The sequence below is a fragment of the Oncorhynchus clarkii genome, chromosome 19 (genome assembly GCF_045791955.1).
Source record: "Oncorhynchus clarkii lewisi isolate Uvic-CL-2024 chromosome 19, UVic_Ocla_1.0, whole genome shotgun sequence".
In the NCBI taxonomy this organism is placed as follows: domain Eukaryota; kingdom Metazoa; phylum Chordata; class Actinopteri; order Salmoniformes; family Salmonidae; genus Oncorhynchus; species Oncorhynchus clarkii.
The window spans coordinates 1,911,966-1,932,233 of NC_092165.1; the positions used below are offsets into that span (position 1 = coordinate 1,911,966).

The window sequence follows — 20,268 nt, forward strand, 5'->3', positions numbered from 1 at the left end:
TCTCCACTCCTCTCATTCTCCACTCCTCTCATTCTCCTCTCTTCTCATTCTCCACCCCTCTCATTCTCCACCCCTCTCATTCTCCACTCCTCTCATTCTCCTCTCCTCTCATTCTCCACTCCTCTCATTCTCCACCCCTCTCATTCTCCTCTCTTCTCATTCTCCACCCCTCTCATTCTCCACCCCTCTCATTCTCCACCCCTCTCATTCTCCACTCCTCTCATTCTCCACTCCTCTCATTCTCCACTCCTCTCATTCTCCACTCCTCTCATTCTCCTCTCCTCTCATTCTCCTCTCCTCTCATTCTCCTCTCCTCTCATTCTCCTCTCCTCTCATTCACCACTCCTCTCATTCTCCTCTCCTCTCATTCACCACTCCTCTCATTCTCCTCTCCTCTCATTCTCCTCTCCTCTCATTCTCCTCTCCTCTCATTCTCCACTCCTCTCATTCTCCACCCCTCTCATTCTCCTCTCTTCTCATTCTCCACCCCTCTCATTCTCCACCCCTCTCATTCTCCACTCCTCTCATTCTCCACTCCTCTCATTCACCACTCCTCTCATTCTCCACCCCTCTCATTCTCCACCCCTCTCATTCTCCACTCCTCTCATTCTCCACTCCTCTCATTCTCCACTCCTCTCATTCACCACTCCTCTCATTCTCCACTCCTCTCATTCTCCACTCCTCTCATTCACCACTCCTCTCGTTCTCCTCTCCTCTCATTCTCCACTCCTCTCATTCACCACTCCTCTCATTCACCACTCCTCTCATTCTCCTCTCCTCTCATTCTTCACTCCTCTCATTCTCCACCCCTCTCATTCTCCTCTCCTCTCATTCTCCACTCCTCTCATTCTCCACCCCTCTCATTCTCCTCTCTTCTCATTCTCCACCCCTCTCATTCTCCACCCCTCTCATTCTCCACCCCTCTCATTCTCCACCCCTCGCATTCTCCACCCCTCGCATTCTCCACCCCTCGCATTCTCCACCCCTCGCATTCTCCACTCCTCTCATTCTCCACTCCTCTCATTCTCCACTCCTCTCTTCTCATTCTCCACTCATTCTCCACTCCTCTCATTCTCCACTCCTCTCATTCTCCACTCCTCTCATTCTCCACCCCTCTCATTCTCCACACCACTCCTCTCATTCTCCACCCCTCTCGTTCTCCACCCCTCTCGTTCTCCACACCAGGTGAGTTCTTCCTGAAGAATCTGTTAGAGAAGAGGAAGGCAGCGGCAGAATAACCTGATCACCTGGACTCACCTTTACCTGAATCCTGACGTCTCCTCCTTTCAGATTCCTCTCTCCCTCCATAAAGCTACTCTAGATACACTGTATTACAATATAATATACTACAATATAAAGTTCTCCAATCCAGAATATGAGCTACTACAGGACTCTGTTCATGTTGATGTCTCGTTCTGTACATTATAACCAGTGATGTAGTGGGGGGTAATAGCCTGGGAAGACAAAGGGGGGGTAGATACCCTGGGAAGACAAAGGGGGGGTAATAGCCTGGGAAGATAAAGGGGGGGTAATAGCCTGGGAAGATAAAGGGGGGGTTATAGCCTGGGAAGATAAAGGGGGGGTAATAGCCTGGGAAGATAAAGGGGGGGTAATAGCCTGGGAAGATAAAGGGGGGTAATAGCCTGGGAAGATAAAGGGGGGGTAATAGCCTGGGAAGATAAAGGGGGGGTAATAGCCTGGGAAGATAAAGGGGGGGGGTAATAGCCTGGGAAGATAAAGGGGGGGGTAATAGCCTGGGAAGATAAAGGGGGGGGTAATAGCCTGGGAAGATAAAGGGGGGGTAATAGCCTGGGAAGATAAAGGGGGGGTAATAGCCTGGGAAGATAAAGGGGGGGTAATAGCCTGGGAAGATAAAGGGGGGGTAATAGCCTGGGAAGATAAAGGGGGGGTAATAGCCTGGGAAGATAAAGGGGGGGTAATAGCCTGGGAAGATAAAGGGGGGTAATAGCCTGGGGAGATAAAGGGGGGTAATAGCCTGGGAAGATAAAGGGGGGTAATAGCCTGGGAAGATAAAGGGGGGTAATAGCCTGGGAAGACAAAGGGGGGTAATAGCCTGGGAAGATAAAGGGGGGTAATAGCCTGGGAAGATAAAGGGGGGTAATAGCCTGGGAAGATAAAGGGGGGTAATAGCCTGGGAAGACAAAGGGGGGTAATAGCCTGGGAAGATAAAGGGGGGTAATAGCCTGGGAAGATAAAGGGGGGTAATAGCCTGGGAAGATAAAGGGGGGTAATAGCCTGGGAAGACAAAGGGGGGTAATAGCCTGGGAAGACAAAGGGGGGGGGGGTAATAGCCTGGGAAGACAAAGGGGGGGGGTAATAGCCTGGGGAGATAAAGGGGGGTAATAGCCTGGGGAGATAAAGGGGGGTAATAGCCTGGGAAGATAAAGGGGGGTAATAGCCTGGGAAGATAAAGGGGGGTAATAGCCTGGGAAGACAAAGGGGGGGGGGGGTAATAGCCTGGGAAGACAAAGGGGGGGGGGGGTAATAGCCTGGGGAGATAAAGGGGGGTAATAGCCTGGGAAGATAAAGGGGGGTAATAGCCTGGGAAGATAAAGGGGGGTAATAGCCTGGGAAGATAAAGGGGGGTAATAGCCTGGGAAGATAAAGGGGGGTAATAGCCTGGGAAGACAAAGGGGGGTAATAGCCTGGGAAGATAAAGGGGGGGTCGACCTCCACTCCACCACTGGCTATAGATGTAAGATTCATATCAGTCAGCAACACACACATTCACACAGTCAACCTGAGTTGACCAACGCATCAGGAGGGCAAAGGGGGACAACTTAAGGTTGGACAATACGGGGGGACTGATTTAAGTGGGACACCCATGGTGTGTGCAGGAGGAAGGTGTTGGGGGGGGGGGGGGGGGGTTCAGTGGTTGTTGGAATGGCAGTCCCATCCCAGATGCCATCCTATTCACTACTAGTAGTCCACTATATAGGGAATAGGGGGCCAGTAGTCCACTATATAGGGAATAGGGGGCCAGGAGTCCACTATATAGGGAATAGGGGGCCAGTAGTCCACTATATAGGGAATCGGGGGCCATGAGTCCACTATATAGGGAATCGGGGGCCAGGAGTCCACTATATAGGGAATAGGGTGCCAGTAGTCCACTATATAGGGAATAGGGGGCCAGGAGACCACTATATAGGGAATAGGGGGCCAGGAGTCCACTATATAGGGAATAGGGGGCCAGGAGTCCACTATATAGGGAATAGGGGGCCAGGAGTCCACTATATAGGGAATAGGGGGCCAGTAGTCCACTATATAGGGAATAGGGGGCCAGTAGTCCACTATATAGGGAATAGGGGGCCAGTAGTCCACTATATAGGGAATAGGGGGCCAGTAGTCCACTATATAGGGAATAGGGAGCCAGGAGTCCACTATATAGGGAATAGGGGGCCAGTAGTCCACTATATAGGGAATAGGGGGCCAGGAGTCCACTATATAGGGAATAGGGGGCCAGGAGTCCACTATATAGGGAATAGGGGGCCAGTAGTCCACTATATAGGGAATAGGGAGCCAGGAGTCCACTATATAGGGAATAGGGGGCCAGTAGTTCACTATATAGGGAATAGGGGGCCAGGAGTCCACTATATAGGGAATCGGGGGCCAGGAGTCCACTATATAGGGAATAGGGGGCCAGTAGTCCACTATATAGGGAATAGGGGGCCAGGAGTCCACTATATAGGGAATAGGGGGCCAGTAGTCCACTATATAGGGAATCGGGGGCCATGAGTCCACTATATAGGGAATAGGGGGCCAGGAGTCCACTATATAGGGAATAGGGTGCCAGTAGTCCACTATATAGGGAATAGGGTGCCAGTAGTCCACTATATAGGGAATAGGGGGCCAGGAGACCACTATATAGGGGGCCAGGAGTCCACTATATAGGGAATAGGGGGCCAGGAGTCCACTATATAGGGAATAGGGGGCCAGGAGTCCACTATATAGGGAATAGGGGGCCAGGAGTCCACTATATAGGGAATAGGGGGCCAGTAGTCCACTATATAGGGAATAGGGGGCCAGTAGTCCACTATATAGGGAATAGGGGGCCAGTAGTCCACTATATAGGGAATAGGGGGCCAGTAGTCCACTATATAGGGAATAGGGAGCCAGGAGTCCACTATATAGGGAATAGGGGGCCAGTAGTCCACTATATAGGGAATAGGGGGCCAGGAGTCCACTATATAGGGAATAGGGGGCCAGTAGTCCACTATATAGGGAATAGGGAGCCAGGAGTCCACTATATAGGGAATAGGGGGCCAGTAGTCCACTATATAGGGAATAGGGGGCCAGTAGTCCACTATATAGGGAATAGGGGGCCAGGAGTCCACTATATAGGGAATCGGGGGCCAGGAGTCCACTATATAGGGAATAGGGGGCCAGTAGTCCACTATATAGGGAATCGGGGGCCATGAGTCCACTATATAGGGAATAGGGGGCCAGGAGTCCACTATATAGGGAATAGGGTGCCAGTAGTCCACTATATAGGGAATAGGGGGCCAGGAGACCACTATATAGGGAATAGGGGGCCAGGAGTCCACTATATAGGGAATAGGGGGCCAGGAGTCCACTATATAGGGAATAGGGGGCCAGGAGTCCACTATATAGGGAATAGGGGGCCAGTAGTCCACTATGTAGGGAATAGGGGGCCAGTAGTCCACTATATAGGGAATAGGGGGCCAGTAGTCCACTATATAGGGAATAGGGGGCCAGTAGTCCACTATATAGGGAATAGGGGGCCAGTAGTCCACTATATAGGGAATAGGGGGCCAGTAGTCCACTATATAGGGAATAGGGAGCCAGGAGTCCACTATATAGGGAATAGGGGGCCAGGAGTCCACTATATAGGGAATAGGGGGCCAGTAGTCCACTATATAGGGAATAGGGGGCCAGGAGTCCACTATATAGGGAATCGGGGGCCATTTTGAGACGAAGCCAGAGAACGGTCCCAGTTTTAACTCCACAACACAATAATTTGATTATAGACATGATATTCGGATGAGAGAGAATGACTTGAGGGGTTTGAAATGTGTTGCTATGTGATCGGTGTGTTGCTATGTGATCGATGTGTTGCTATGTGACTTGGAGTGTTGTTTTATAATGACTCACGGCTGTACATTAAAAGTATTAAATCATGACTTATCATTCCAATGTGTGTGTGTGTGTGTGTGTGTGTGTGTGTGTGTGTGTGTGTGTGAGAGAGATTGGGGCAATATGAATCTAGTGGGTTAATGGACAGACTGAATACATACCACAAAGCACCCTATTCCCTATGTAGTGCACTAGATAGGGAATAAGGAACTAGGGCCATAGTGCACTAGATAGGGAATAAGGAACTAGGGCCCATAGTGCACTAGATAGGGAATAAGGAACTAGGGCCATAGTGCACTAGATAGGGAATAAGGAACTAGGGCCATAGTGCACTAGATAGGGAATAAGGAACTGGGCCATAGTGCACTAGATAGGGAATAAGGAACTAGGGCCCATAGTGCACTAGATAGGGAATAAGGAACTAGGGCCATAGTGCACTAGATAGGGAATAAGGAACTAGGGCCCATAGTGCACTAGATAGGGAATAAGGAACTAGGGCCATAGTGCACTAGATAGGGAATAAGGAACTAGGGCCATAGTGCACTAGATAGGGAATAAGGAACTAGGGCCATAGTGCACTAGATAGGGAATAAGGAACTAGGGCCCATAGTGCACTAGATAGGGAATAAGGAACTAGGGCCATAGTGCACTAGATAGGGAATAAGGAACTAGGGCCCATAGTGCACTAGATAGGGAATAAGGAACTAGGGCCATAGTGCACTAGATAGGGAATAAGGAACTAGGGCCATAGTGCACTAGATAGGGAATAAGGAACTGGGCCATAGTGCACTAGATAGGGAATAAGGAACTAGGGCCCATAGTGCACTAGATAGGGAATAAGGAACTAGGGCCATAGTGCACTAGATAGGGAATAAGGAACTAGGGCCCATAGTGCACTAGATAGGGAATAAGGAACTAGGGCCATAGTGCACTAGATAGGGAATAAGGAACTAGGGCCATAGTGCACTAGATAGGGAATAAGGAACTAGGGCCATAGTGCACTAGATAGGGAATAAGGAACTAGGGCCCATAGTGCACTAGATAGGGAATAAGGAACTAGGGCCCATAGTGCACTAGATAGGGAATAAGGAACTGGGCCCATAGTGCACTAGATAGGGAATAAGGAACTGGGCCCATAGTGCACTAGATAGGGAATAAGGAACTAGGGCCCATAGTGCACTAGATAGGGAATAAGGAACTAGGGCCATAGTGCACTAGATAGGGAATAAGGAACCATTTGAGACATAACATATGTCCACTAATGTCCACAACTCCCCCTAAACTGACTTAAGATACGTGGTTAAGGACCCCTGTCTAGTCTGGGGACGTCCCAAACGGCTCCCTGGTCCCTACTCTGTATATATATATACATATATATATATATAGTGCACTACTCTTGACCAAGGCCCATTGGGAAACACGATATAATTATAGGTTGAACACCAATACCTGAAGCAGTAACAAAGCATTGAGAGAGTCCGTGATGACAGTTCACATCTTGTTTTATTTAAGTCGCAGGTTGATGACATCACCAGTCTATATAAAAAGGCAGGATATGAAAGGATCTGTTCAATCTGAAATGACGCCCTCTATAGGGCCGTACGTTGGACCAGGAGAGCACCATGAAAGGGGAACACCCTCTATAGGGCCGTACGTTGGACCAGGAGAGCACCATGAAAGGGGAACACCCTCTATAGGGCCGTACGTTGGACCAGGAGAGCACCATGAAAGGGGAACACCCTCTATAGGGCCGTACGTTGGACCAGGAGAGCACCATGAAAGGGGACGTTATTTAGGACTCACATTATTTCTGTCTGTATAAAATCGGAACCAGTGATTGGTCAGTTACAACAGGACATGAGACAGTATTAACGTGATTGGCTAGTTACAACAGGACATGAGACAGTATTAACGTGATTGGCTAGTTATAACAGGAAATGAGACAGTATTAACGTGATTGGCTAGTTATAACAGGAAATGAGACAGTATTAACGTGATTGGCTAGTTATAACAGGAAATGAGACAGTATTAATGTGATTGGCCAGTTATAACAGGAAATGAGAGACAGTTAATTAATGTGATTAGTCAGTTATAACAGGAAATGAGAGACAGTTAATTAATGTGATTAGTCAGTTATAACAGGAAATGAGAGGCCGTATTAATGTGATTGGCCGGTTATAACAGGAAATGAGAGGCAGTATTAATGTGATTGGCCGGTTATAACAGGAAATGAGAGGCAGTATTAATGTGATTGGCCGGTTATAACAGGAAATGAGAGGCAGTATTAATGTGATTGGCCGGTTATAACAGGAAATGAGAGGCAGTATTAATGTGATTGGCCGGTTATAACAGGAAATAAAACCGGCAGCATCAAAACATATTGATTATCAATGATTGTCCTCGTAGAGGAAGAATGATAGATGAGGGGGGGGGGGGGGTGATTCTGAGGGGTGTGTGTGTCAGACGTTGGTCTTCTTGGTCGGGGGTTCAGGGTTGATGTTGAGGGGTGTGTGTGTGTCAGAGTCAGACTTTGGTCTTCTTGATCAGGGGTTCAGGGTTGATGCTGAGGGGTGTGTGTCAGACTTTGGTCTTCTTGATCAGGGGTTCAGGGTTGATGTTGAGGGGTGTGTGTGTCAGAGTCAGACTTTGGTCTTCTTGGTCGGGGGTTCAGGGTTGATGCTGAGGGGTGTGTGTCAGACTTTGGTCTTCTTGGTCGGGGGTTCAGGGTTGATGCTGAGGGGTGTGTGTCAGACTTTGGTCTTCTTGGTCGGGGGTTCAGGGTTGATGCTGAGGGGTGTGTGTCATACTTTGGTCGTCTTGGTCGGGGGTTCAGGGTTGATGTTGAGGGGTGTGTGTGTCAGAGTCAGACTTTGGTCTTCTTGGTCGGGGGTTCAGGGTTGATGCTGAGGGGTGTGTGTCAGACTTTGGTCTTCTTGATCAGGGGTTCAGGGTTGATGCTGAGGGGTGTGTGTCATACTTTGGTCTTCTTGATCAGGGGTTCAGGGTTGATGTTGAGGGGTGTGTGTGTGTCAGAGTCAGACTTTGGTCTTCTTGATCAGGGGTTCAGGGTTGATGTTGAGGGGTGTGTGTGTCAGAGTCAGACTTTGGTCTTCTTGGTCGGGGGTTCAGGGTTGATGCTGAGGGGTGTGTGTCAGACTTTGGTCTTCTTGATCAGGGGTTCAGGGTTGATGTTGAGGGGTGTGTGTGTCAGAGTCAGACTTTGGTCTTCTTGGTCGGGGGTTCAGGGTTGATGCTGAGGGGTGTGTGTCAGACTTTGGTCTTCTTGATCAGGGGTTCAGGGTTGATGTTGAGGGGTGTGTGTGTCAGAGTCAGACTTTGGTCTTCTTGTTCGGGGGTTCAGGGTTGATGCTGAGGGGTGTGTGTCAGACTTTGGTCTTCTTGGTCGGGGGTTCAGGGTTGATGCTGAGGGGTGTGTGTCAGACTTTGGTCTTCTTGGTCGGGGGTTCAGGGTTGATGCTGAGGGGTGTGTGTCATACTTTGGTCGTCTTGGTCGGGGGTTCAGGGTTGATGTTGAGGGGTGTGTGTGTCAGAGTCAGACTTTGGTCTTCTTGGTCGGGGGTTCAGGGTTGATGCTGAGGGGTGTGTGTCAGACTTTGGTCTTCTTGATCAGGGGTTCAGGGTTGATGCTGAGGGGTGTGTGTCATACTTTGGTCTTCTTGATCAGGGGTTCAGGGTTGATGTTGAGGGGTGTGTGTGTGTCAGAGTCAGACTTTGGTCTTCTTGATCAGGGGTTCAGGGTTGATGTTGAGGGTTGTGTGTGTCAGAGTCAGACTTTGGTCTTCTTGGTCGGGGGTTCAGGGTTGATGCTGAGGGGTGTGTGTCAGACTTTGGTCTTCTTGATCAGGGGTTCAGGGTTGATGCTGAGGGGTGTGTGTGTGTCAGAGTCAGACTTTGGTCTTCTTGATCAGGGGTTCAGGGTTGATGCTGAGGGGTGTGTGTCAGACTTTGGTCTTCTTGATCAGGGGTTCAGGGTTGATGCTGAGGGGTGTGTGTGTGTCAGAGTCAGACTTTGGTCTTCTTGGTCGGGGGTTCAGGGTTGATGCTGATACGAGGGACTCCGGCCGTGGGTGTGTAGGGGATACGAGATGTCGTCAACTTCTTACCGATGGTTTCGATCTGCAGGAAACACACACAGAGGAGATGCAGTCTGGTTATTGTAGTGAGAACATAGTTTTACTGGGTGTGTGTACAGAGTGAACCTCGTCCCCCCCAGGCCTGACATGCTGGGGGCATGGAGCCTGGTAACAGTGTGGGTCTGTGTGTATGTGTGGGGGGTGGAGGGTAACATGCTAATCAATTAAAATACTGAGCGAATCACATGACTATGGAGGCGTGGCTCTAAATGGAAGCGGGACAGAGCCTGAGACTGTTGTATAATGTAGGACTTTGTAAAAATGGTGAAAATGGCCGATCAAAATAGATTATCTTATTAACCATATTATTTTTGGGAAGACTTAATTTATTCCGAGATCCGGACAAAATAAAGTTTATATGTGAAAACTATTTATAAGATAACAGTACTTTACAATTTTCCTAAATCACTTCCTTGTTTAAAATCGCTGGCGCCTTGAAGTCCACAACAACGTAGAGGGAGGGGCCTAACTTTTAGACTGGTGACGGACTGAGAGATCAGCCAATTAAAACCCAGCGGCTGTTCACACTGCTCCTGCCATACCACTTCCAGCGCTGTGAAACCAGGCGGTTAGAGAGCGAGCGTGTGTGTGTGTGTGTGTGTGTGTGTGTGTGTGTGTGTGTACCTGGAAGCCAATGTTCTGCAGGCGGGGGTGGAGCTGGTCCAACAGGCGACGGCCGTCAAACAGAAACGCTGGTTTCAACATGTGGTCATAGATCATCTCATAGTCCAGCTCCTACACACACACACACACACACACACACACAGAGGGAAAGGAGGAGAACATGTGGTCATAGATCATCTCATAGTCCAGCTCCTACACACACACACACACACACACACACACACAGTTGATGTTAGGTGTTTATATGATTGGATTAGTGTGTGTGTGTGTGCCTCTCACCTTGAACATGTCCCACTCGGTGCAGACGACCAGAGCGTGAGCCCCCTGACAGGCCTGGTAGGGATCCACTGACACTGTGACCAGCTCAGACACTACAATACACAGATACACCGTCACATAGACACTGTGACCAGATCAGACACTACAATACACAGATACACCGTGACCAGACACTGTGACCAGATCAGACAGACAGGCAGACAGGCAGGCAGGCAGCCAGGCAGACACAGCCAGCCAGACAGAGAGACATAACCCCCCCCCCTCCCTCCTCTACCTCTGTGAGGGTCTTCAGAGATGTGCGGTTGAGAGAGGTCCAGAAGGATCTGTTCCTTCAGGACTTTAGGGTCGTAGATGTGGAGCTTGGCTCCCTCGTCCATCAGGTACTTAGATATATAGATACTAGAAGACTCCCTGAAAGACACACACACACACACACACACACACACACACACACACACACACACACACACATCAGTCATTTAGCAGGCTTACAGGAGCAGTTTAGGTTAAGTGCCTTGCTCAAGGGCACAGATCGATTTTTCTCTCCCACCTAGTCGACTGGAAGATTTGAACCAGCAACCTTTCAGTACTGGCCCAACAATCTTAAATCGCTAAGCTACCTGGCATCCCATAATATGAATGATTAACTCTGGGGGGGGCGGGGGGGTTAATGTGTGTTCTATATCAGGTCAAGGTTCCAAGACATGCACTTTACCCCTACACACTGATTAACCTGACACACACACACACACACACTGATTAACCTGACACACACACACACACACTGATTAACCTGACACACACACACACACACACACACTGATTAACCTGACACACACACACACACACTGATTAGCCTGACACACACGAGAGAGAGGAGAGAGAGAGAGACAGGCAGGCACTTTACCCCTTCACACACACACACACTGATTAACCTGAAACACACGAGATAGAGAGAGAGAGAAAGGGGACAGAGAGAGAGGAGACCGAGGAGAGAGAGAGGGGACAGAGAGAGAGGAGACCGAGGAGAGAGAGAGGGGACAGAGAGAGAGGAGACCGAGGAGAGGGAGAGGGGACAGAGAGAGAGGAGACCGAGGAGAGAGAGAGGGGACAGAGAGAGAGGAGACCGAGGAGAGAGAGAGGGGACAGAGAGAGAGGAGACCGAGGAGAGAGAGAGGAGAGAGAGACGGGACAGAGAGAGAGGAGACCGAGGAGAGAGAGAGGAGAGAGAGACGGGACAGAGAGAGAGGAGACCGAGGAGAGAGAGAGGGAACAGAGAGAGAGAAGACAGAGGAGAGAGAGAGGAGAGAGAGGGGACAGAGAGAGAGGAGACCGAAGAGAGACTGAGGAGAGAGAGAGGGGACAGAGAGAGAGGAGACCGAGGAGAGAGAGAGGGGACAGAGAGAGAGGAGACCGAGGAGAGAGAGAGGGGACAGAGAGAGAGGAGACTGAGGAGAGAGAGAGGGGACAGAGAGAGAGGAGACCGAGGAGAGAGAGAGGGGACAGAGAGAGAGGAGACCGAGGAGAGAGAGAGGGGACAGAGAGAGAGGAGACCGAGGAGAGAGAGAGGGGACAGAGAGAGAGGAGACCGAGGAGAGAGAGAGGGGACAGAGAGAGAGGAGAGAGGGGACAGAGAGAGAGGAGACCGAGGAGAGAGAGGAGACCGAGGAGAGAGAGAGGGGACAGAGAGAGAGGAGACCGAGGAGAGAGAGACGGGACAGAGAGAGAGGAGACCGAGGAGAGAGAGACGGGACAGAGAGAGAGGAGACCGAGAAGAGACAGACAGGCACTACACAAAACAGAGACAGACAAATTTGACCCCAATAACTACTGTGGGATATGCGTCAACAGCAACCTTGGGAAAATCCTCTGCATTATCATTAACAGCAGACTCGTACATTTCCTCAGGGAAAACAATGTACTGAGCAAATGTCAAATTGGCTTTTTACCAAATTACCGTACGACAGACCACGTATTCACCCTGCACAACCTAATTGACAACCAAACAAACCAAAACAAAGGCAAAGTCTTCTCATGCTTTGTTGATTTAAAAAAAGCTTTGGACTCAATTTGGCACGAGGGTCTGCTTTACAAATGGATGGAAAGTGGTGTTGGGGGTAAAACATACAACATTATAAAATCCATGAACACAAACAACAAGTGTGCGGTTAAAATTGTCAAAGAACATTTCTTCTTCCCAAGAGGCCGTGGGGTGAGACAGGGCTGCAGCTTAAGCCCCACCCTCTTCAACATATATATCAACAAACTATTTGGCCCTAAACAGAGAGTACACAGCGGCAGAATACCTGACCGCTGTGACTGACCCAAACTTAAGGAAAGCTTTGACTATGTGCAGACTCAGTGAGCATAGCCTTGCTATTGAGAAAGGCCGCCGTAGGCAGACCTGGCTCTCAGGAGAAGACAGGCTATGTGCTCACTGCCCACAAAATGAGGTGGAAACTGAGCTGCACTTCCTAACCTCCTGCCCAATGTATGACCATATTAGAGAGACATATTTCCCTCAGATTACACAGATCCACAAAGAATTCGAAAACAAATCCAATTTTGATAAACTCCCATATCTACTGGGTGAAATTCCACAGTGTGCCATCACAGCAGCAAGATTTGTGACCTGTTGCCACGAGAAAAGGGCAACCAGTGAAGAACAAACACCATTGTAAATACAACCCATATTTATGTTGATTTATTTGCACATCATTACAACACTGTATACAGATAATAATAATATGACATTTGAAATGTCTTTATTATTTTGGAACTTCTGTGAGTGTAATGTTTACTGTTAATTTTAATTTTAACTTTTGTTTATCATCTACTCATCTAAGTTTCCCATGAAAATAAAGAGAGAGAGCGAGAGAAAGAAAAGGAATTGATGTTTCAACAAGAGAAGAAAGAGGAGAGAGGGAACGAGGAGGAAGAGAGGGAACGAGGAGGAAGAGAGGGAACGAGGAGGAGAGGAGAAGAATAGAAGATAGGAAAATAGATACCTGGTGTCTCCAGTGTCTTTCTTAAAGGAGAATCCCAGCAAAGCGATCTTCTTCCCTGTCACTGTGTTAAACAGACAGTCAATGATACGACACGCAAACCTCCTCCGTTGGTACTCATTCATATCAATCACCTGGAGAGAGGGAGGAGGTGGGACAGGGAGGAGGGAGGAGGAGGAGGGAGAGGGAGGTTGGGAAAGAGGGAGGAGGGAAAAGGGGGTGAAGAGGAAGGAGGGAGAGGGGGAGGAGGAGGGAGAGGGGGGGGAGAGAGGTTGGGAGAGAGGGAGGAGGGAGAGGGGGAGGAGGAGGGAGGGAGGGAGGGAGGGAGGGAGGGAGGGAGGGAGGGAGGGAGGGAGGGAGAAGGAGGGAAAGGGGGGAGGAGAGAGGGAGGAGGGAAAGGGGTGAAGAGGAAGGCGGGAGGGAGAGGGGGAGGAGGAGGGAGAGAGGGAGGAGGAGGGAGAGGAGGAGGGAGAGGAGGAGGGAGAGAGGGAGGAGGGAGAGGAAGGGAGAAAAGGAAGGAGGTGAAAGCATTATAATAAATATAGCTGTGAGCAGCAATGAACGGGGTTCACAGGATGACAGAAAGAACACAAGATGAGTTGGAGAACAACAAGCACTATCATGTTGTAACTAACTATCTTTACACATGCAAATAATGAGTTACCTTTTTATGGCTGCAGGGGGCAGTATTGAGTGGCTTGGATGAAAGGTGCCCATATCAAACGGCCTGCTCCTAGTTGCTAATATTTGCATATTATTATTAGTATTGGATAGAAAACACTCTGAAGTTTCTAAAACTGTTTGAATTATGTCTGTGAGTATGACAGAACTCATATCATATCATCACTCGTATCATTGAATGTCTGTTTAACACAGTGACAGGGAAAAAAAACGGAGAAATTCCACTTCCTGTTTTTTTTTCTGGAGGTGGCAGATTTTCAACCAAGGTCTCATTGAAATTACAGCGAGATATGGATGAGTTTTCACTTCCTACGCCTTCCACTAGATGTCAGCAGTCAATAGAACTTTGTCTGATGACTCTAATGTGAAGAGGGGTCGATTGACACAGGAAATAGTGACCACAGCCATGAGTGGACCACGCTTTCACCAGGCGCGTTCACAGGGGAAGGACCTGCGTTCCACCGCTCATCTGAAGTCATTCTAATTCTCCGGTTGGAACGTTATTCAAGATATATGTAAACAACATTCTAAAGATTGATTCAGTACATCGTTTGACATGTTTTTACTGACTGTTACAGAACTTTGACATTTCGTCACGTTATAGTGAACGCGCTTTGGGACTTTGGAATTGTTTACCGAACGCGCTAACCAAAGTAGCTAATTGGACATAAATAACTGACATTTTTTGAACAAATCAAGCATTTATTGTGGACCTGGGATTCCTAGGAGTGCATTCTGATGAAGTTCATCAAAGGTAAGGAAACATTTATCATGTATTTTCTGGTTTCTGTTGACTCCAACATGGAGGCTAATTTGGCTTCTGTTCTGAGCTCCGTCTCAGATTATTGCATGGGTTGCTTTTTCCGTGAGCTTCTGACACAGCGGTTGCATTAAGGAGAGGTACATCTATAATTCCATGTGTATAACTTGTATTATCATCATCATCATCATATTTCTGTTGAAACGATGTGGCTATGCAAAAATCACTTGATGTTTTTGGAACTAGTGAATCTAATAAACCAATGTAAACTCAGATTTCTTTATATAAATATGAACTCAAACAAAACATGCATGTATTGTGTAACATGAAGTCCTATGAGTGTCATCTGATGAAGATAATTCAAGGTTAGTGATTCATTTTGATCTTTATTTATGCTTTTTGTGAATGCTATATTTAGCTGGAAAATGGCTGTGCTTATTGTGGTTTGGTGGAGACCTAACATAATCGTTTGTAGTGCTTTTGCTGAAAAGCCTATTTGAAATCGGACACTTTGGTGGGATTAACAACGAGAATAGCTTTAAAATGATATAAAACACATGTATGTTTTAGGAATTCTAATTATGAGATTTCTGTGGTTTGATTTGACTACTATTTTCACTGGTAGTTGTCATATCGATCCCGATATCGGGATTGCAGCCATAACAGATGGTTACCACATTCCACGTGTTCGTATGGTTCCATGGTTACCACATTCCACATGTGTTTGTATGGTACCATGGTGACCCTGACTCGGTACCGGTGACCCTCTCCGGCACCCTGACTCGGTACCGGTTACCCTCTCCTGACTAGGTACCGGTGACCCTCTCCTGACTAGGTACCGGTGACCCTCTCCTGCACCCTGACTCGGTACCGGTGACTCTCTCCTGCACCCTGACTCGGTACCGGTCTCCCTCTCCTGCACCCTGACTCGGTACCGGTCACCCTCTCCTGCACCCTGACTCGGTACCGGTCACCCTCCTGCACCCTGACTAGGTACCGGTGACCCTCTCCTGCACCCTGACTCGGTACCGGTGACCCTCTCCTGCACCCTGACTCGGTACCGGCGACCCTCTCCTGCACCCTGACTCGGTACCGGTCACCCTCTCCTGCACCCTGACTCGGTACCGGTCACCCTCTCCTGCACCCTGACTCGGTACCGGTCACCCTCTCCTGCACCCTGACTCGGTACCGGTCAGCCTCCTGCACCCTGACTCGGTACCGGCGACCCTCCTGCACCCTGACTCGGTACCGGCGACCCTCCTGCACCCTGACTAGATACCGGCGACCCTCCTGCACCCTGACTAGGTACCGGCGACCCTCCTGCACCCTGACTAGGTACTGGCGACCCTCCTGCACCCTGACTAGTTACCGGCGACCCTCCTGCACCCTGACTAGTTACCGGCGACCCTCCTGCACCCTGACTCGGTACCGGTGACCCTCCTGCACCCTGACTCGGTACCGGTGACCCTCCTGCACACTGACTAGGTACCGGTGACCCTCCTGCACACTGACTAGGTACCGGTGACCCTCCTGCACACTGACTAGGTACCGGTGACCCTCCTGCACACTGACTAGGTACCGGTGACCCTCCTGCACCCTGACTAGGTACCGGTGACCCTCCTGCACACTGACTAGGTACCGGTGACCCTCTTGCACACTGACTAGGTACCGGTGACCCTCCTGCACACTGACTAGGTACCGGTGACCCTCCTGCACACTGACTAGGTACCGGTGACCCTCCTGCACACTGACTAGGTACCGGTGACCCTCCTGCACACTGACTAGGTACCGGTCACCCTCCTGCACCCTGACTAGGTACCGGTGACCCTCTCCTGCACCCTGACTCGGTACCGGTGACCCTCTCCTGCACCCTGACTCGGTACCGGTGACCCTCTCCTGCACCCTGACTCGGTACCGGTCACCCTCTCCTGCACCCTGACTCGGTACCGGTCACCCTCTCCTGCACCCTGACTCGGTACCGGTCACCCTCTCCTGCACCCTGACTCGGTACCGGTCACCCTCTCCTGCACCCTGACTCGGTACCGGTCACCCTCTCCTGCACCCTGACTCGGTACCGGTCAGCCTCCTGCACCCTGACTAGGTACCGGCGACCCTCCTGCACCCTGACTCGGTACCGGCGACCCTCCTGCACCCTGACTAGGTACCGGCGACCCTCCTGCACCCTGACTAGGTACCGGCGACCCTCCTGCACCCTGACTAGGTACTGGCGACCCTCCTGCACCCTGACTAGTTACCGGCGACCCTCCTGCACCCTGACTAGTTACCGGCGACCCTCCTGCACCCTGACTAGTTACCGGCGACCCTCCTGCACCCTGACTCGGTACCGGCGACCCTCCTGCACCCTGACTCGGTACCGGTGACCCTCCTGCACCCTGACTCGGTACCGGTGACCCTCCTGCACACTGACTAGGTACCGGTGACCCTCCTGCACACTGACTAGGTACCGGTGACCCTCCTGCACACTGACTAGGTACCGGTGACCCTCCTGCACCCTGACTAGGTACCGGTGACCCTCCTGCACACTGACTAGGTACCGGTGACCCTCCTGCACACTGACTCGGTACCGGTGACCCTCCTGCACACTGACTAGGTACCGGTGACCCTCCTGCACACTGACTAGGTACCGGTGACCCTCCTGCACACTGACTAGGTACCGGTGACCCTCCTGCACACTGACTAGGTACCGGTGACCCTCCTGCACACTGACTAGGTACCGGTGACCCTCCTGCACACTGACTAGGTACCGGTGACCCTCCTGCACACTGACTAGGTACCGGTGACCCTCCTGCACCCTGACTAGGTACCGGTGACCCTCCTGCACACTGACTAGGTACCGGTGACCCTCCTGCACCCTGACTAGATACCGGCCACCCTCCTGCACCCTGACTAGGTACCGGTGACCCTCCTGCACACTGACTAGGTACCGGTGACCCTCCTGCACACTGACTAGGTACCGGTGACCCTCCTGCACACTGACTAGGTACCGGTGACCCTCCTGCACACTGACTAGGTACCGGTGACCCTCCTGCACACTGACTAGGTACCGGTGACCCTCCTGCACACTGACTAGGTACCGGTGACCCTCCTGCACCCTGACTAGGTACCGGTGACCCTCCTGCACACTGACTAGGTACCGGTGACCCTCCTGCACCCTGACTAGATACCGGCCACCCTCCTGCACCCTGACTAGGTACCGGCCACCCTCCTGCACACTGACTAGGTACCGGTGACCCTCCTGCACACTACGAATCCCTAATAATACATTTTATTTAGCTCTTTTCAAGACATTCATATTCCCTTTACACGGTCAAGATAAACTATCAAATCACACATTAAAATGAAAAGCCAGTATATATAGATATATATAACAGGCCAGAGGAGACTAACCAGGGGACAACAGAGAATATTGTAGTGAAGAGGTATTTACTGTGGACTTCAACGTGTGTACAGACTGAGAGGTTATGACGTGGGGAGGAGATGGAGTGTAACGTGGGTACGGACTGAGAGGTTATGACGTGGGGAGGAGATGGAGTGTAACGTGGGTACGGACTGAGAGGTTATGACGTGGGGAGGAGATGGAGTGTAACGTGGGTACGGACTGAGAGGTTATGACGTGGGGAGGAGATGGAGTGTAACGTGGGTACGGACTGAGAGGTTATGACGTGGGGAGGAGATGGAGTGTAACGTGGGTACGGACTGAGAGGTTATGACGTGGGGAGGAGATGGAGTGTAACGTGGGTACGGACTGAGAGGTTATGACGTGGGGAGGAGATGGAGTGTAACGTGGGTACGGACTGAGAGGTTATGACGTGGGGAGGAGATGGAGTGTAACGTGGGTACGGACTGAGAGGTTATGACGTGGGGAGGAGATGGAGTGTAACGTGGGTACGGACTGAGAGGTTATGACGTGGGGAGGAGATGGAGTGTAACGTGGGTACGGACTGAGAGGTTATGACGTGGGGAGGAGATGGAGTGTAACGTGGGTACGGACTGAGAGGTTATGACGTGGGGAGGAGATGGAGTGTAACGTGGGTACGGACTGAGAGGTTATGACGTGGGGAGGAGATGGAGTGTAACGTGGGTACGGACTGAGAGGTTATGACGTGGGGAGGAGATGGAGTGTAACGTGGGTACGGACTGAGAGGTTATGGCGTGGGGAGGAGATGGAGTGTAACGTGGGTACGGACTGAGAGGTTATGGCGTGGGGAGGAGATGGAGTGTAACGTGGGTACGGACTGAGAGGTTATGGCGTGGGGAGGAGATGGAGTGTAACGTGGGTACGGACTGAGAGGTTATGGCGTGGGGAGGAGATGGAGTGTAACGTGGGTACGGACTGAGAGGTTATGACGTGGGGAGGAGATGGAGTGTAACGTGGGTACGGACTGAGAGGTTATGACGTGGGGAGGAGATGGAGTGTAACGTGGGTACGGACTGAGAGGTTATGACGTGGGGAGGAGATGGAGTGTAACGTGGGTACGGACTGAGAGGTTATGACGTGGGGAGGAGATGGAGTGTAACGTGGGTACGGACTGAGAGGTTATGACGTGGGGAGGAGATGGAGTGTAACGTGGGTACGGACTGAGAGGTTATGACGTGGGGAGGAGATGGAGTGTAACGTGGGTACGGACTGAGAGGTTATGACGTGGGGAGGAGATGGAGTGTAACGTGGGTACGGACTGAGAGGTTATGACGTGGGGAGGAGATGGAGTGTAACGTGGGTACGGACTGAGAGGTTATGACGTGGGGAGGAGATGGAGTGTAACGTGGGTACGGACTGAGAGGTTATGACGTGGGGAGGAGATGGAGTGTAACGTGGGTACGGACTGAGAGGTTATGACGTGGGGAGGAGATGGAGTGTAACGTGGGTACGGACTGAGAGGTTATGACGTGGGGAGGAGATGGAGTGTAACGTGGGTACGGACTGAGAGGTTATGACGTGGGGAGGAGATGGAGTGTAACGTGGGTACGGACTGAGAGGTTATGACGTGGGGAGGAGATGGAGTGTAACGTGGGTACGGACTGAGAGGTTATGACGTGGGGAGGAGATGGAGTGTAACGTGGGTACGGACTGAGAGGTTATGACGTGGGGAGGAGATGGAGTGTAACGTGGGTACGGACTGAGAGGTTATGACGTGGGGAGGAGATGGAGTGTAACGTGGGTACGGACTGAGAGGTTATGACGTGGGGAGGAGATGGAGTGTAACGTGGGTACGGACTGAGAGGTTATGACGTGGGGAGGAGATGGAGTGTAACGTGGGTACGGACTGAGAGGTTATGACGTGGGGAGGAGATGGAGTGTAACGTGGGTACGGACTGAGAGGTTATGACGTGGGGAGGAGATGGAGTGTAACGTGGGTACGGACTGAGAGGTTATGACGTGGGGAGGAGATGGAGTGTAACGTGGGTACGGACTGAGAGGTTATGACGTGGGGAGGAGATGGAGTGTAACGTGGGTACGGACTGAGAGGTTATGACGTGGGGAGGAGATGGAGTGTAACGTGGGTACGGACTGAGAGGTTATGACGTGGGGAGGAGATGGAGTGTAACGTGGGTACGGACTGAGAGGTTATGACGTGGGGAGGAGATGGAGTGTAACGTGGGTACGGACTGAGAGGTTATGACGTGGGGA

The 20,268-nt window shown here is 50.8% G+C and overlaps 1 protein-coding gene across 2 annotated transcripts in view; it reads right to left on the minus strand.

Annotated features, from left to right (window-relative positions):
* Positions 1-7,354: 7,354 nt before the first annotated feature.
* Positions 7,355-20,268, minus strand: part of LOC139374083 (UDP-glucose 6-dehydrogenase-like) — a 23,017-nt gene continuing 10,103 nt past the window's right edge. The window contains exons 8-13 of one of the 2 annotated variants that reach the window (XM_071115073.1): positions 13,181-13,311; positions 10,447-10,583; positions 10,173-10,264; positions 9,894-10,004; positions 9,138-9,252; positions 7,355-7,571 (exon numbers count right to left, since the gene is read on the minus strand). In XM_071115073.1, coding sequence (XP_070971174.1) covers positions 9,139-9,252; positions 9,894-10,004; positions 10,173-10,264; positions 10,447-10,583; positions 13,181-13,311 — 585 coding nt within the window. In that variant the 3' untranslated portion in view covers positions 7,355-7,571; position 9,138. Of the gene's footprint in view, positions 7,572-9,097; positions 9,253-9,893; positions 10,005-10,172; positions 10,265-10,446; positions 10,584-13,180; positions 13,312-20,268 lie in introns of those variants that run through there. The other variant, XM_071115072.1, reaches the window with a different exon arrangement.